The sequence below is a fragment of the Hesperophylax consimilis genome, chromosome 18, assembly GCF_061612785.1.
Source record: "Hesperophylax consimilis isolate HC1 chromosome 18, BYU_Hcon_1.0, whole genome shotgun sequence".
NCBI classification, from domain to species: Eukaryota; Metazoa; Arthropoda; class Insecta; order Trichoptera; family Limnephilidae; genus Hesperophylax; species Hesperophylax consimilis.
Genome location: NC_142853.1, coordinates 18,630,117 through 18,648,213, shown reverse-complemented (window position 1 = coordinate 18,648,213; position 18,097 = coordinate 18,630,117). Strand labels below are relative to the sequence as shown.

Here is an 18,097-nt window from a genome sequence, read left to right as displayed (position 1 = left end):
CATAGAGAGGTTTTTGTACTTTTGAAATGTAAACATCAAAGAAGTAATTTGTGATTAGACGTTAAATCATAATAAAACTAAATGGAAAAAAGCGCATTTCAACAAAAAAAAAATTAAAAAACCACATCAGAATCCACTATTAATTATATGTAAAACCGCCATTTATTGTCAAACTGCATTGGGTTATAGATAATTAGGTAGCCAGCAGAACTTTCGAAGCCAAATACAGCGTTTTCTAGGATTGATTGGCATTTTAAAAAACAGATAAAAAAATAATAAAATTAGTTTCCAATGACTAATATCAATATCATTACCTTTGCAAAAGGGTTTCCATCCAGGGGCTGCCTCGGGGGGCGGGTCTTGCGATGGGGCCCCTGCCTGTGCAATCGGTACAGCGAGATCATCCTCTTGGCCAGGCCGCTCAGGGCTCCGCCATCTGGAGTGAGCCCCCGCAGGGCTGGTGATGCTGAAACAAAGGAAAACATCATAAGTTGATGTGCCAGAGTAAAAAAACAAGGTCTCAATTTAATCGATTTTTTTATTTACGCCTATTAAGGCTTTTACACATATATATGTATATATATATAACAATATTTAAGAAATTATACTCATAAATAGTGCAGGAAATGACTGTTTAAAACACATATATAAAAAAAAAAGTGGGTGTGTCAAGCCTACGCAAGACAGAAGTGAAACTTCTTTTGTTAAACCGTATGAACCACAATCAATTACGTATTTCACTCGTATTACACTCACGACGCAGTATACTAACCAAGCAGCTGATGCTTGGCGTGGCGCAGTTCGCTGGTGTCTGAGAGAGAGGAAAGAAGAGAAGAGAGAGAACGTTCGTGAGCGGCTCCCCCACCTCAACAAGCGCATATGGTGAGAGAGGGACAGTGAACGGTGAGCGGTGGTGGGGGTACCCGCATTTTCGTGTCGATCCTGACTCGGTTTTACTCCGTCCATCGAAAATCCATTACGCGCCTAAAGAAGTTTCACTTCAAAAATATTGTTGAATTTGATCCACACAGTATGTAGGTACAAAATATAAATATAAAAAATCCTAAATATTTTTTTTTCAGCCGACAAAATACTGTTAACGTGCAAAATACTGTACTACTGTCAATTTAAATAGCTTTATCAAAATATTCCCCTACTTGATGTAAACAACTTCAATAAGGTATGCTTATATAATGAAATTGATGTACTAAAATTTAGTACATATATTTAATATATCAACAACATCGGAGTATTTGTTTCCTAGCTGTTGAATCCGTCGCATAGGAGTGTGATATTGGGACGTTGATATAGAATTGCTACAATAATATGGTAGGTACTGTCTTGTAACCGACCTGCTTGGAGTATGAAAAGAGATTACATATAATAAATCAGGGGTATCAAACATTGAATAAATGATTTTATAGACACAGGTTAAATCGGAAATGACTCTACGATCAGATAATTGTATTAAATTTAATGAACAAAGTACGTTATCGTAATTTAGGTTTTCTCTAGGAACTCTAACCGTGGAATTGTATTCTACATGATTCCTTACTAGTGACATATATAATGTTTTTACAGTATTGACATTATTGAAATAAATCCCAACATTTTCAAAGCTTTATTGTTATCATTTCTATATGATTGATAAAGTTAAGTTTCGTGTCAAACCAAATACCTAAATCATTAATTTCCTAGACAGATACTAACGACATATTGTTAATGGTATAATAAAAAAATATTGGATTCTTTATTCGATAAAACCATATATTTGAAAATAAGAAAGAGACCATGAAAAAATTCTTGACCCTCCGTTCTGTTAGCCTATATGGGATGACTTATGTGACAGTATTTCAGGGTAAAGAATGCATTTTAACCTAACCTAACATATTTATTAATAGAACACAAAAGCATAAATAAACGAGTCTAAATATCACGTAGCATAGAGTACGTAGTCTACCGTCCGAGAGAGAAGGTTAAAGCACCTTAAAACGGCGATAAAAAGGATTTAAAAAAGCGTGCAAAAGCTATTACACACCTTTTAAAGTGGAGAAACATTTCAACTATCGAGATAGTTTAGATAACAGACGAAAAGATCTACATAGGAAAGTAGTAAGGTAGTATCTAAGGGACGTCAAAGATACGCAGGATATGTAGGGCCTACCCCAGATAGGAAGGAAACCTATTCAATGGAGTTCGCATCTAAAATGCGAAAGTGTAATCTAAGGGTAGGTACCCTACCCGGGAGTAGGCTTTTCACCCTCAAAAGGCATTATGTTAAACGTTAATGGCATATGGAATCACTCAGACCGTGGTTACATGGAATATTTCCATCATATCAGGAAGAAAACATGAGATGTACAATTGGCGCTTTGCAAATTGTTTTTTTTTAATCGGTACATGACTAAGTGCGGGATAGAGTAATAATCTACATAAATAAAAATGTTAATGTTCATTTGTTCAAAATCTTAAATCGCCCAAAGTTCTTCACCGATTGCTTTGAAATTTTGACACAACTTTGCATTCGAATATGCGTGTGTTTTTACGTACCGATATTATATAGATATCACCTGTGATAGATAAAAACATTTAAAAACAGCGCCATCTGTTGGACGTAAAAGCAATTCGACAGATTGTTTGTCTATCTGCACATACAGACAGAGCCCCTTCAACGCGTGGAGGGGTACAGCTAGTTAATTATAAAACAAGTGAAGGGTAAGTTACGAGGGGTTTAAATCCTTCAACTAAATTTTATTTGATGAATTTATGTTATTTTACAATTATATTAATTTAATATACAGTATACTTGTGGCACATTCCAGATTGGAAGATACTCTCAGTATCGCCATGGTGCAAGATCAATATTCAGAAATGAAACGTTGCTTGAAATGGCTTTAGCCGTGCCTGGTGACCAGATCTGAAGAGTTAGGTACTCCCTTACCATCCTCTTCCCCACCCCCTTCCCCTCCTCACTTCGTTTAGCCACAAAACATACCCCAATTGGGGATGCCAGTCTCACTGGCTTCAGACGACTGGGAGCATTCAGGACTCTTGTGCGGTATTCACATTAAAACATATATATCGTTGTCGACCTACAAACAAAGTTGATTTAAAGGCTTTAGTCTGGTAACTGATAATAAAATAACACACTGCAATCATAAAAAATATAAAATACTAATCATACAAAGATCAATGTTAAGTTTATCTTAGCGAAAATAGACAGAGGGACTGGTTTGGACTGATTGATTTCAGATATCAAACATAATCCGGCTGCGTCTTGGTTGGTGTAGCTAACAAGAGGTCGCTCGTAGATGAAATGAAGAACTGAAATGTGCTACATACATGACTATTAATGTTACTATTGTTATTAGTGCTATTACTAAAAAAATTAACAACAATCTGCATGATTTGTAGAAAAAGCAACCTAGCAGTAAGCTATTACAACACGCCACAAGCACTATCAGATAAGCACCTAGATAATAGAGAGGTAAACAAATTTTCACAGCATAAACATGACGAAATAACTACATATTTGTGTAAAATCTAAGCAAGGCACAGATCTAGGTCGTTTTTTATGCCCCATAAATCGTCTAAGGCGGTAGCTCTAGTGAATATTGGGAAACCCCTCATATTTTCAACCGAAAATATGCCCAAAAGGATACAAAAATATAAATATTTTATAAGAGGGATGTGCTTGAAACGTTTGAGGGCGGAGTGATGGGTTTTGCGCCCATTGCTGACAACGATTTAGAACTACCCCGGTACATTAATTCATCCCTTCTCAGCTGCCTCCTTCAAGAGTGTAGGAAAACCAATTGCCCAGACATACGTGCTACTTCACCCGATACGCAATCCATTCTGTAGGGGAAAAACGTGATTCTTACAAGGTACGAAACTTTTAGATTTATTTAAGGCAATAGACTTATCAGTTTACAAAATAACATAGTTAACGTGTATTTATAGATCGATTATAAGCCTAAATAAACTCTATTCTAAAACAATACTCCTTTAAATTCATAGATACAAAATACAAGAAATAACAACTTAAACGTATATTAGAAACAATAGATCTCATGGTCAAAAACATAATATCATGATCTTCATGAGGACATCATTATCTATATTTGTTTCAAAAAAGGAAGATAATAAATAATTTATTATTATTAGTATAAGACTTTGTTTGCGGATTTGAAAAAATATTTATGACGAAGGGATGAGAACTGTGACGTAGGGGGTGTTCCGGCAGTACCGGTCGGCAATCAGTATCGGTCGCTTGCTCGTTTAGCGTTTCCATTTTCTATGATATTACATGGCGTTGATTTTTCTGTCGCAGTTGATGCATTATATGTCCACGAGATGGTGAAATGGAAGCCAACTTCATGTCAATGCGCTTACTTTTGCATACTACTTTGAAGATAAGTATTCAAACCGTTGACGATAACTGGTTTCAATGGAGAAGAGAAGATAGAGCTGGGAGGAATGGGTGCATGAAGCACTTACTAATAATTTACAAAGATCAAGCCAGTATATATTTTTGATCACTGCTTTATGTGACGTCTTAAATGTTCTATGACCGATACTGCCAGACATTTTTTCGAGGTTGATTTTTTCGATGATATTTATGTGTACATGAAGATATTTATTTTTATGAAAAATGTTATGCAGAGAAAAGCTCTGATATTTTCGGTCGCTTAAGCTTGACCCCTCCTACAATAGCAATTGCACGAATATAACCATACTCTTTTCACAGAGACAAAATCATTTTCAAAAAGAAACAATATATTACACGTTGTCTTGCAGAATTAAGGCCCCGTAGTAAGCGTTCAAAGATCGTTTGGAAGGGAGATATGTATAAATACGAATGTTAGAGGGAGAGCTTTAATATTAAACAAAAAACGATAATAATTAAGCGAAAATGGTAAAAATATTTAATAGAACATGATTCGTTTGAAATAGAGCCAAAATCTCGCGACAAATGCTTTAGTTGCATTTAAAGATACACTGTGATTTTTTTTCATGCCTATAACATATTAAATAACAGAACAGAACGTGTTTTTAATGATTTTCTGAGATTTTTTTTCTATTGAGGGAATTTTATATAATTAACGTTTCGGCGTAGCAAATGTATAGATATTGTCTTCAAAAATAATATATTTTTATTGGAAATGAAAACAGTTATAAATATGGAAACTTGTTATAAATCCGTAGAAATTAGATATGCGGGGGTTTAAGGTAATATTAATTAAAAAACCAAATTGAATATAAGCTCATTCTCATCAGTTTTAGGTTGGTATATTGATAACCAATTTAGGTTCCAATGGTTGTTATTATCTTTTAAAATCTATGGTAAAAAATCTATTTAAATATAAAAAATTGAGATATATTTACCACAAGAGCAAAAATTTCGTCTTTTTTCTTGTGAAATGTCAAGTCATCTTATATGAATGCCCGAAAAACCATTCTTAGAATAAGTTACAAAAGTCCGCACAAGTCGGGAGTTTGGTACAAACGGGCATAATACGTATTTGCTGTAAGCGGGGACTTAATATTATAAAAATGTTTTTCCTCTGTCAATTAGGACTTGTCTCATTTCTATTCGAAGGCCACTTTCAGTAATAACACTTTTCAATGACACGCGCCCAATTTGTATGGACGTTCGGAATGAATAATTCAATTTCGGGGGACAAAGCCGGTTTTACAATGACACGTTTTCTTGCCGAGAGAGAGAGATGTGTATTTTTATAATAAATCAATATCAGAAGCGGGACTTGAAGGTGTTTGCTTTGCAAATAATATAAGCTCCGATGAGAACTACCGTCTTTTAAAAATAGTATAATATAAGCTCCGATGAGAACTGCCGTCTTTTAAAAATAGTATTATGAGGCGAGTCCTTTGACGATAGACCGCGTACAAATTGGAAGTCGTGGAAAGCGAATAAGAAATTGTCAATATTGTTACGTGATACGGCGAAAGCTTCGTCTCACTTCGTAGTTTACATAACATACCATTTATCGTTGATATGGTATCAAACATCCCGAGTGGAATATACTCTCAGTATCGCTCTGGTGAAAGACCACCATTCAGAATCAAAAGTTACTTGACATGGTTGAATAGCCAGGTACTTTCCCACCTTCCTCTACATTTTTTTAATTTTTTTTTATTGAAACATATAAACAAGGTTACAATTTTATGACAATATAAACACCAATATTTCAATCACTCTCCTAATAAAGCAGCTGCTTGTGTTTAGGAGAGGACAGCAAAATATTTTTACATTTGTTTAAATTAAACTAAAAATATTTGTAATTTAACAAAAAATAACAATAAAAGTAATAAAAATATTGGTTAGTTAATAGATGATTCAAAGAATTGAAAAGGCAAAAACATATTTCTAAAAAATAAGTAAAGTTATGAGGTGGTACAAGAGTATTTTAATTTAATTTTTTTTTAATATTTTACGTAGTTTTCTTCCGATCGTGTATCAAGGGGTAATTTATTAAATAATTTTACACCCTTGAATATATATAAATGCTGTGCTGTTGTGGTTCGTGCTAGTGGCACGGTTAGTCCTCCAACAGATATTATTCTTTTGCTAATATTCAATTGTGGTAAATTATTTTTACTAAAGAAATCTTTATGTATTTGTAGAAGTGCAATTTTGTCATAAATTTTTGTAAGTGGGGGAACCGGGAAATCTTGAAAAACATTTATAGTTTGGTAGTAATATGGCTTTTTTAAGATGATTTTTATTAATATTTTTTGAATAGTTTCCAATGGGAGTAGGGATGATTTATATGCACCTCCCCAAGCCATAATTCCATATTGTAGTACAGAGTGCGCAAGTGCATAATAAATATCTTTTAGTATTTTTAAAGATACAATATTTCTTAGTCTAAAAAATATATAGATCTCATTCTGTCTACTGTGGAATTTATTTGACTTTTCCATTTGATATTATTATCAATAATTATTCCAAGATATTTTATTTCTTCTTTACTACTAATGTTTATACAGTTTAAGTTACAGGGTGCGATTCTAAGGAGGCAATTTCTTTCGTGAATTTTTATGTTTAGATTTACATTTGAGATATTCCCTGTTAGGCTATAAGGTATAAAATGGGTTTTTTCGACATTTAGTGTCAATAAGTTTTCGTCAAACCATAGTTTAACGATATTTATGGCATTATTAGCTGATACTTCAACCTCATTCCAAGAATTTCCTTCAATAGTTATCACTGTATCATCTGCGTAAGATATAATGTTTCCAATGATTGGGAGTTCAAAAAGTTCATTTACATATAATATAAATAGTAAAGGTCCCAAAACAGTTCCTTGTGGAATTCCAAAATCTATATTTTCTATTTCACTTAATTCGTTGTTTACTTTAACCTGTTGAGTTCTTTGATAGAGATAACTTTTTAACCATGTTTTAGCTTTGCCAGTAATTCCTATATTATTTAGTTTATTAATTAATTTTGAATGTGAGACACTATCAAAAGCTTTACGGAGGTCAATGAATATACTTAAGCACTTTTTGCCTCTATCTAATGTTTTGCAAATAAGCTCAGTTAATTCTGCAATTGCGTCTTGTGTGCTAAGTTTATACATCATCCCATATATTTTTTACTCTATTCGGGAAACAAACAGTTCTACTTTTACAAATTTTTCGACATTTTGCGTGTTTACAGGGTTGCGTAAATCAGTTAAATTTCTGCATACTACTTTCAGCCTCACAATATACCCCAATTGGGGATGCGATAGTCCCAATGGCTCCAGACGGTAAGGAGCAGTTGAGACGCTTGTGCAGCATTCACACAAAAAATATCTGTCTGTTCAACTTTGTTTGGTTAGTGACTGACCGGAATTAAGATTGAACTTGCGTCATTAATCTTTTCGGAACCAGTGCACAGCTTGGAACACACCAAAAACGCGACCAAAACATTAAATTTAACACGGTAGATATTAGTCAAATGAGATCGGATTATTTTTACGCTTCGTTTTTGTGTTTAAAGCTTGGCTGTGGAATGATTTTCCTACCTCTGTGTTTCCTCCCTCCTGCAACATGGGCTTCTTCAAGCCACAAGTTCACTCATCACTTTCCTTAAAAAGACCCTCCAGAGATCCCCAAAGATGACAGGGGCTGAAGTAAATTATTTCCTTCAGGGCCTCCTGTGTGCAGACATTACTGTACCACTCTGCCACGGATGTCGTCAAATAAAATAAGCTTCATCGTGGAATTAATGATATTGCTTTGAATTCCATTGAAATCAACCCAGAAACACAATTAATATTCTTAATGAGCGGGCAAAATGACGAGAGCAGCCGTGATATGAAAATCGACCGATATTGGATTCCTTTGAAACAGTGCCAATCATTGGCGAAAATTCGTTAAGAGAATTGATTCGGCTTTAAACATTGTGACCTTGAATTCGCTGGGATCACTACATTCCAAATAAATCCTATCGTTTTGAAAGGCGCATTATTAGTTTGTACGTATTTATGGAGTAAAAAAAACAGCAGAAAAATACATTTTTTATGTGGAGCAGGTCACGAATAAAATTAAAATTTTGAAAAATTGTAGTAAATATTTTTGTATACAAGAGCTGAAATATTTAATATGGAAAGGGTTTTACTGAAGCATAAAAAACTCCCGAACTCTGAGCCATGTTGCTAAGGTATCGTGAAATTTGAAAAATCTGTAAAGCTATTGGTTAGGAACATAATATAGATCAACGAAACATCGTCGGCATAACTTGTGACGGAACTTCGAAATATAAAAAATAAAGTCAACATATCACAATAGGCTCCGTCACTTCGGAGCGGCTTGCGGCGGTACCATGCGCCACTCCAGGCCACCGCGCACAATACTTTTTTTGTAATATACCTTTATTGCATATTGTTAGCCGTATAATAAATAAATAGATTTAGCAAACTTATTAAAAAAATCAAAAGATGAAAACGTCCCCGAGTGACGTCATCTGATTTAAATTATATGGGGCAATAATTATTACTTCAAATCGGGCACGTTTTCAGGGGGTAAAAAACATTAAAAAGTACGTACCAAATTACAATGCAGGTAACTGCTCTTAATTGCCCAGAATACTAATGCAGGGTAATATATAGTTGTGTCGAGTAAGTGGACATCTTCAGCCCATGTAAAAGTCCAAAAAGGACAAATAAATAAATAAGTAAAAGTAACAATAGATTCTAAACATATTTGGATGATTTGTATAGTGCGTTTATTTGAGAAATAATCTCAAGGGCGCTGTTGCGCCATGCGTGCCAATGCGTGTACGCGCGCATGTGTGTGTGCATGAGTGCCATAAAAAGTTGACATAATGCATTGTCATCGACGACGAGTCTATCTGCCGAGTTACTGCTCGATCGGATGTCGGGAAGTGGGTTAATTTCCACTAACAATATTCCATTTCATTAATTTATCCACTCAATCAAGAATATAAAATCAAAATTCAAAAAAAGGTTAGAGAAAAGAATGTTTAAACTCAGTCGAAGTCACGGGTTGATACTAAATTTACAGAATAATCAAATTCGCGAAATAACGCGCTATACATAGCTAAACTATGTGATGTGTTTATAGGTTAAGCTGCCCACAGATAGCTTATTATGGATACGTCATGATCACCCACCACAAATGCATACAGAATCTGTGTGGTCATCATTGGTCGCAATGCTCATTGTGCTGACCATTAGAAAGGGCCATTGTCCCTCCTTATCCGCGCTAACAATCACACAGAATGGTCGGCTCCTTTATTGATACGTTTACGCTTCAAGAAAAGGGTTTATCTCATGCATTGTGCACTCACGACAATTTTTTTTTCAAATTTCATATTTCTGGACACTTTTTGTTCAGATGTGATACAACAATGCCCAAATCATTAAGCTGCAACATGTGTTTGGGTTTTTTGTTAAAGAGAACATGTCAAGCATTACATGTAAAGTGTAAGGCATGTGCACGATCCATTATGTTGGTTTAAATTAGATAAGTAAGCAAAGAGTTTATACGTGACCAATTTTTAAGATGGCAAAAAATCTGTTCACCTGTTCGGAGTAGGCGCCACATAGCATGGAACAAAAGTATTATTTTGATTTAAAATGCACTACACAAAAAAATATAATTTATTTTTTGGTAGAATTTGAAAATGCTATTGTATTATTTGTGTCAGGCGATGGTGTGAGATATTTTGGCAATCATAAGAAATATTCTTATATTTTTATCTAAAGTCAGAACGCATCATTGTGGTCTCTCATATATTGCATGGAATCTATTCGGCGCTACCTCAGTAAAGATGTTAATTGATATTTAGGTAATTAAGACGAGACAATACCAACAAATAATGTCGGAATCTTAACGACGTAAGGGCAGAAGCGCGGCCCTATTGTGTTTATTGGACAGACCTATGGTTGAATTTTCCCTGGAAAATCTCTGAAATAAAGTAGGAATGACATAAGTGATGAAGTCGTGTATAAACAATATTCGGCGCACGGCCGGCGCAATGGACGGATCTACGGTCGAATTTGCCCAAGCAGGTCTAGAAAATTGATTTTTCCATGGCGTATATTTTAATTATTTCTGATGAACGTCTTACTAAAATCTCAGATGTTTCTAGAGGAATCCCTCGAGAAGTTACTAACTCATCGTCTACAAAATAAAATCTGGTGCTTATCGCTAATTTTATAGTTAAAAAACATTTTATAAAATTTTCAAACATTTTTACACAAATATTTTAATGGTAAGGTATTGTATTTATTAATCGTAAATATGAATAACTTACATCTGTTGGGATCAGTTTAAAAAAATATACATAATATTGTTGAGATTAATTAAAATGTGAGTCTCGAGCGATCATCGACAAATTTATTCAAGTTAGGGTAGCAGAGATACATAATCGTTTTTTGGGAAATTATTTATTTATTTTATTTAATTACTTTATAAAAACCCCTTTTAGGGGATTTTACATATGAATAATAAACATTGTATATTAATACAGTAGATCAAAACTAAACTGTCTCAGTAACAATCTTTTGTATTTGTTAAGTGATAAATTGAAAATGAACTATGAATCCAAAACACACTTTTTTGGTTGTTCTCTAGTAATTATTATTATGATTTTATACTACCTACACATTTTTAGTATAAACGAGATAAAATAAGGTGACACTTTTCTTGAAGATTTCCTAAAAAAAGATTCGTGGAAATATACGAATTTCTCCGAAATTACTGAAGTTCATATACGAAATGAATGTCGGTCCTACCTGATCGGTATTTGGCAACATTGGCAGATTTATTGACTCCAGTTCCTGGGTAGGAAGGTTCAATACTCATCAAACCATTTTTTTTTAAGATTTAAAATAGGTATTATAGCGAAAATACTTTGTTTTTTTTACAGGTTGATTTTTTAATATTTGCAATCAAAATATTTCAATTTGTAAATATTAAAGTATATTTCAAATAACAAAATTTAAAGGGTAATTTTATCCGCTTTTAAAAATCGTAAAATACAAATATCTTCAAAAAGAATAAATATATAGCGCATTTAAAAAATCTTGGAATTATTGGCTCTATAAACAATTTATATAACTTTTCACGAACTATATGATCGCAGTTTCTACTTTGCGTTTATATTAGTAAGGTTTTTTCATACAGGTTGTTTATCAATTGTATACAATATATACCACGTTTATTAGTAAGGCTGTTAGATATTAAGTAGCTTTAGAGTTAACAACCGCTCTCCATATATGAAATACCGTGACCTATTTAATTATAATGTAGAAAGTTCTAATCCGGTCCCACGTCACAATACGAAAGTGGTAAACAGGATTCTGCAATCAAATTGCGATCTCTATCATCAGATTTTGCATGAAAATTGGAACAGTTTCAGCAACCAAGGAATCAGATAAAAAAAAATGAAAAAAAAGTTTGTGGAAAATTTTAAATTGCTGACAAGGATTTTTTGTTTACTTTTAAAGGTTTAAAAAAACATTTTCGAGCACTTCAAACAAAGCTTTTAGCTGAAGGAAAGGTAGATAGCTGACGGAACGTAGCTAAGTCCGGTTTTAGATCGATCGTTTTGCATTTCGCCTGTCTGTATATGTTTCTGTTTCGAGATGGTGGTCATTTTAATGGTTCAGTAAAGTTTTTTTTTTCAAATGTGAAATCGTCGTGTTTATTTGTAGTCTTATTTCCATTTTTCAAAATTTTGGTACCTACCTGCTGAAGAAAGTTTGAAAAATGAATTGTCATTAATAAATATAGTAACGTTTCTATGGACAAATTGCATAATTCCTCATTTGAAATAAAAAAAAATGTAACATAAAATATATGGTTGATAATTAAGTAGGTAGGGATTTGCGTACCTACTTACAAATCTTATGATTTTAGTTAAGATGAATAAGCTGTATGGATTTTAGAGGAAGTTTTGGTTTTGATTAATTAAATAAGAGAAAATTAGAAACATACATTTTTGGGCACGAGGTCGACAGGTCTACTATTCACAGGACTAGTAGTATAGATGGTTTTATAAAAATATGCCTGAAGCTCATTATGTCCTTGACACATTTTTTGGTTCAGTTAATAAGTTCTCAACCCTAATATATATAATATACCGAGCGTCGCGTTTTCGATTCCTCGGCTGGCTAAGTCCTCCATCACAACACAAGCAACATTTTCGGCTTTCTGTGGTGGTAGTAGGAGATTTTCAAACATTGTTGGGTTATTCGTAACCTGGGAATGTTTGTCTTTCTTTTTTAAAAAAAAAAAAAAAAATATACTCGCTCTATGATCTCAAAAAACTAAACGAAGCGTTTCACTTACCTATGATGCATGAAATAGCGTGGGGTATAATCGAAACAATAAAACTCTTAGAATAATCGAGAAAATTTCCTTCAGGTGGAAATTTAATTTATTCAAAAGCATTAGAATAAATTAGACAAATTTTAAATGGAAATAATTTGCGTAGGTACTGTTAGCGTTGGGTCGAATTTTCATATTTTTGTAATTGTTATTTTGATGGTTCAATTTCACATCTATCACTTCCTGTTTGTTTCCTTTCAAGTTTTGTGGATCCTACACATGCCAGAAATATCAGGAAAAAATCCATGCATAGAACGTTGACCACTGGTGTTAGGACTTCGGAATGAGCCGCAGCAGGGGCGTGCCGAAATAATTAATTATTCTTGTTTTTGAAATAACTTAATGAGTAAAACCTATATTGTAATATTTGATTATTAAAGATAATATTAGCGATTCTTAAATGAAAATTTGAAACAGAAAAATCAGAAAGAGATACGGTCACATCTGGGACTAGGTACTAGATGAGACCGTATCTTTTTCGAATTTTTTGTTTCAAATTTTCGTTTCAGAATCGCTAATATTGTCTTCAATAATTAACTAATTATGGCGGATTTATTAAAATCCTCTTTAAAAACGTGATTGAATCCATTTCCTAGTGAAATATTAGTCTATTCAGAATATATTGGAACACGTGTTCATGCAGCTGCGCTTTTCCCGACAAATATAAAGACGAAATAGACTTTTTTTTATGAACATTCGTTAAAGGCCTGTAGTCACGTTTTCAATAGGAATACGAATAATTCAAAGAGATTTTTAATAAATTAGATTGCATAAGATATCTTTAAATAATAAATATGAAATTTAAGAAAAAGTAATAAATTAATTATAGCCATTGTGACGGGATTTAATCCCTCAATAGGAAACATGATGATATAAATGTAGTAATAAAAAGAGATATGAATTACAACATTTTATTTATTTCTACAGCGTACAAAACCAGAGCAATCTGGAGATCTCTATAATTTTTATAATTGAATTTAATCTCAGGGCGAGTGCGTCAGACCGAAGGTCTTGCGCATCGGACTTTTTAATAATAGGTAGCAATGATAAATGGTGTGACTAGAAAAGTGATCAAGAATAAGTAACATAAGGAAACGTGTGTGTGTGACAAAGTATTCTAACCTGTTATAAAGAGTAGAGGGCGCCAAACATCACTTTACATGATGTTAAATTTAGTTGAGTAAAGCAACGACCAGCAAAACGATTATAACATGTTGCGTCATTCTTCCCCAAAATATCGATGTCTCGAAATGTTCGTCCAATGTCGTTTGTCGCGTTCGCTGTGTCCTCCTGAGATTGCGTCTCCTCTCAGCGGAAGTCGTATTGGTACTCAAATTATTAATTAATTATATATCAAAAGTAATCTACGATACAGGTGATGGTTTTTATGAAAAATATGTCTAGTTTAACTATAAAAATAGCAAAAAAAATATTTTTTTAAAATCGTACAGATAATCAAGGTGATAAAGAACTTTATAATCCCAGAACCAGACGTCACGATGCATCCGTATCATAATAGTTGCAGCACTGGAACAAATCTCATCTCCAAATGGAAATAAAAATTTCTGGGTGAAAAAGATAACTGAATTTTTTAAATTTTTGTAAAAATGCACCGCACGCCACTGCAACTGGTGTGAATATACGAGCAGAGGTGGACAGGCAGATGTAGCGGGCATGACATCTAAATTAGCCGTCGGATTGTCCCCGGCACAGCATCCGATAGTGTACCCCTTTAGGTGATATATAAATTACAGAGGATGCAGTACAGTATCACATTGTGCATGATGCACAAGAGTCAGTGGGACCAAGAACACTGAAGATGGTTTGAAAAGGATATATGTAAATACGAATGTTAGGGGGAGCACGCTAATATAAAGAAAACGATTATACTTAATGGGCGTAAGCGACTTTGTAAAAATATATAACACGACTTATTTAAAATAGAGCCAAACTCTCTGTGATTTTGTCATACTCACAACAAAAGCATATGTGTTTTTTATAATTTCAGAGCATTTTTTTTCTATTAAGGGTATTTCATACACGTACAGGGTTTTCCAATAAGAGGTGTTATTTTGAATAGCCCGCTATTTCGGTAGATGTTACTTTTGAAGCTGTCATTTTTTTGACATTTGACAAGTAGAAACTACGCCATTAATAAAAATGGAACGATACACGCTTCAACAACGCATTGAAATTATTAAAATTCACTTGAGTGAATCAAATGCAAATCATCTTGAGTGATGAGGCCCATTTCCACCTCGGTGGCTTCGTCAACAAGCAAAATTGTCGCATCTGGGGCTCGTAAAACCCAAGAGTTATTGTTGAAAAGCCTCTCTATCTTCAACGTGTGACTGTTTGGTGCGGTTTATGGTCCGGCGGAGTCATTGGTCCTTACTTTTTCGAAAATGAGACTGGAGCAACAGTTACGGTGAATGGATTGCGCTATCGAGTGATGATTAATGCTTTTTTATGGCCGGAATTGGATGGTATTGATCTGGACAACGTTCACTTTCAATAAGACGGCGCTACGTGCCACACAAACAACGAAACCATTGATCTTTTACGATTGAATATCAAAATAACACCTCTTATACCTTGTATAATCTTTCAAATCGGCATCTGAATAGAGAAATAAATTTAAAAATAACACATTTTAAAAAGCTTAGACACTTAAAGGGAAGTGCGTATAACTAACCAGCAAGCGAAATCTCCGCAGGGATAAGCAGAGAGGACAGACCGCTAAACAACTCGGTCTTGTCACAATTATTTTATTAGTAAATCGATTTAACCGGTAATACATCATTTAAATTGGGAAGGGGTAAAATAGAATAATAAAAATAAGTCGTCTAAACGTGGTTAAAACCACAGTTTAAAGACGTTTAGACGACTTTTGCCTTGAAAGCCGAAACAGCTGTAACAATAACAAAAACCAAAAAATACTTCAATTATATTATTAAATTTGAATTCAATAAAATTTAAAAAAAAAAAACTCAGTATTGGCACACACTCCTCGCTTCATTCACATTCATACATATTCTGTTATTCCAAACCTAGACATGGCCCAACTCGATTATCTGTTCACTTGATCGTGCCTTGTCTTCCCCGGGCGTTTACGTTTCTTCTACCATTCACATTCGCGTCATATAATCTCCTTGCACTCTTTTCATAGTTCGTTCGCTCCACTTGTCCAAACCATCTAAGCATCCCTAATCTTATTCATTACGCTTAAATCAGTCTTGCATTGTTTCACTAATTTCTCATAGGATTGTACATGGTTTTACTACACATACGCCCCAGGGATCTCATTTCTAGAGCATCCAGTATGTTAGCATATTATATGTCGATAGATATTCGGAATCCGGGGTATACATGCCCTCCGTAATTCTTTCAGCACTGTGTACCCCAAATACCACGCACGTTCCCATATAGCGGCGAGATGACTCTCACATTATGCATTATGCCATTCGTCCATTGAGGGACTCCGGGCTGGCTGATAATGGCGGTGGCCAACTGACCAGCCTTTTCATTACGTCCAGCGGTCATAACTTTTGTGGCCATCTTTCAAAACACACTCCGCCACTGTCATTGTCCGCCCGCTTTTGAGCGACATGGACTGATATTAATTTTTTTGGATGCTTTTCGCGGCTATTTCTGGCGGAGTTTTTGAAAGTTGTAGCTTTCTCAGTATTATTGGAATATCTTTTGAAGGTAATAATATCTATCAATGTAATATTTAATCATGGAAGCAGAAGATACATTTAATAAATCTAACGGAAACATGAAACAGTTTAAACACAGAAAATTTAATATAAATAAAATGACCAGTTACGACCGTTTCCTTTTAAATACTACTTGAATTTAGATTTTGTTTTCTTGGAACAATGGATAAATGAATGAATGAAGAGGAAATTTATAAGGGGAAAGTAACCCATTTCCCGTCATTCGTTCGAGCTGAAACTCAGCAGATAGACTTGCTGTCAATGACAATGCATTCTATCAATTGGTGGCAAAGTTTTAAAATACTTTTTAAAAGTTCACAGCAGTTAAGAGTCAGTACCAGAGAGGAAGGTTCTATCTCAGTCAAACCATTCAGACATATCTGTCTACAAAAGTAGATGTATGGTAGAAAAAAAACCTTTTTTTACGGGTTGATTTTTTAAATTGTTTGTGTCTTGTTTCGTTTCATGTTTATTTTGAATTTATTAATATTATTTTGTTCTTCAATTATGTAATATTTATATTTATACTGTACATATTTTTAACTGGATAATTTATGTAAGTGTGTTGTGGGTGTAAAATTGCATTTTCGAAATATCGAAAGTATTAATTTGCATGTGTGTGTGAGAAAGCAATTCCATAAAACGATTATGAACCAATCTATTACGGAGAAGATTAAAAATTTGAGGTACATGTAAGTATAAAAGTTCATGAGAGCAGTTTTACTATTTTATGACACTTCAATTTATCTAAAGCATATTTTTTGGTATTCATAATGTACACCGATTCGTTATAAAGATCGATCAAAATAGTGATTTAGCATTAAGCTTGTGTTGCTCTGGTGATTGGCGCGTTCATTCTGAGAAATCCTCGCTATCGGATTATAAAAAAAGTGCTAGGGATCTCCCACCAGTATACGTGTTAGGCACATATAAGTTAACCTCTCTCAATATAAGTGTTATATATAAATATTACTGTTAAAAACAAGGATGGGTATAAGAACACAGATATCTAGAAGTTTTCTGTTGAGCGATCTTTCTAAAGAACACGAGCGAGAAAGTTAAGCTATAGCCACAACTCGAAATTTAGAGAAAAATTTCCGTATAGGATTTACCGTGTAGATTTCACCAGCCTAGATTAGCGGTCTTGTCAAATACCCTGGACTTCAAGTCCTACTCTCCTGAGGGACTGAGGCATTCAACGAACGATAAAGATTACATTGACAGTTGTATATAGGCATACCGCAGATGGTGACCGGATAACTCATCAAAATGACAATTCAACACACCTATAAAAAGTGTAACAAAGTTATGAAAAGTAATGAAACAAAAACAAGGTTAAATAGGTGACACATGTAACTATTTAACTTAGTTTTGCTTCATAAATTTTGATGACTTTATCACCTTTTAAAGGTGTGTTGAATTGTCATTTTGAGGAGTTATCATGGAACCACCGCGGATAGATCCGTTGGTACTTCTCTCTCTTTTTCATATTCGAAGCAAGAATAAAG

The 18,097-nt window shown here is 34.0% G+C and overlaps 1 protein-coding gene across 1 annotated transcript in view; it reads right to left on the bottom strand.

The window, feature by feature from the left end:
* Positions 1–18,097, bottom strand: part of tko (30S ribosomal protein S12 technical knockout) — a 49,442-nt gene that overhangs the window by 3,051 nt on the left and 28,294 nt on the right. Inside the window, exon 3 of the mRNA XM_089642399.1 lies at positions 315–466. Coding sequence (XP_089498525.1) covers positions 315–466 — 152 coding nt within the window. The remainder of the gene's footprint in view (positions 1–314; positions 467–18,097) is intronic.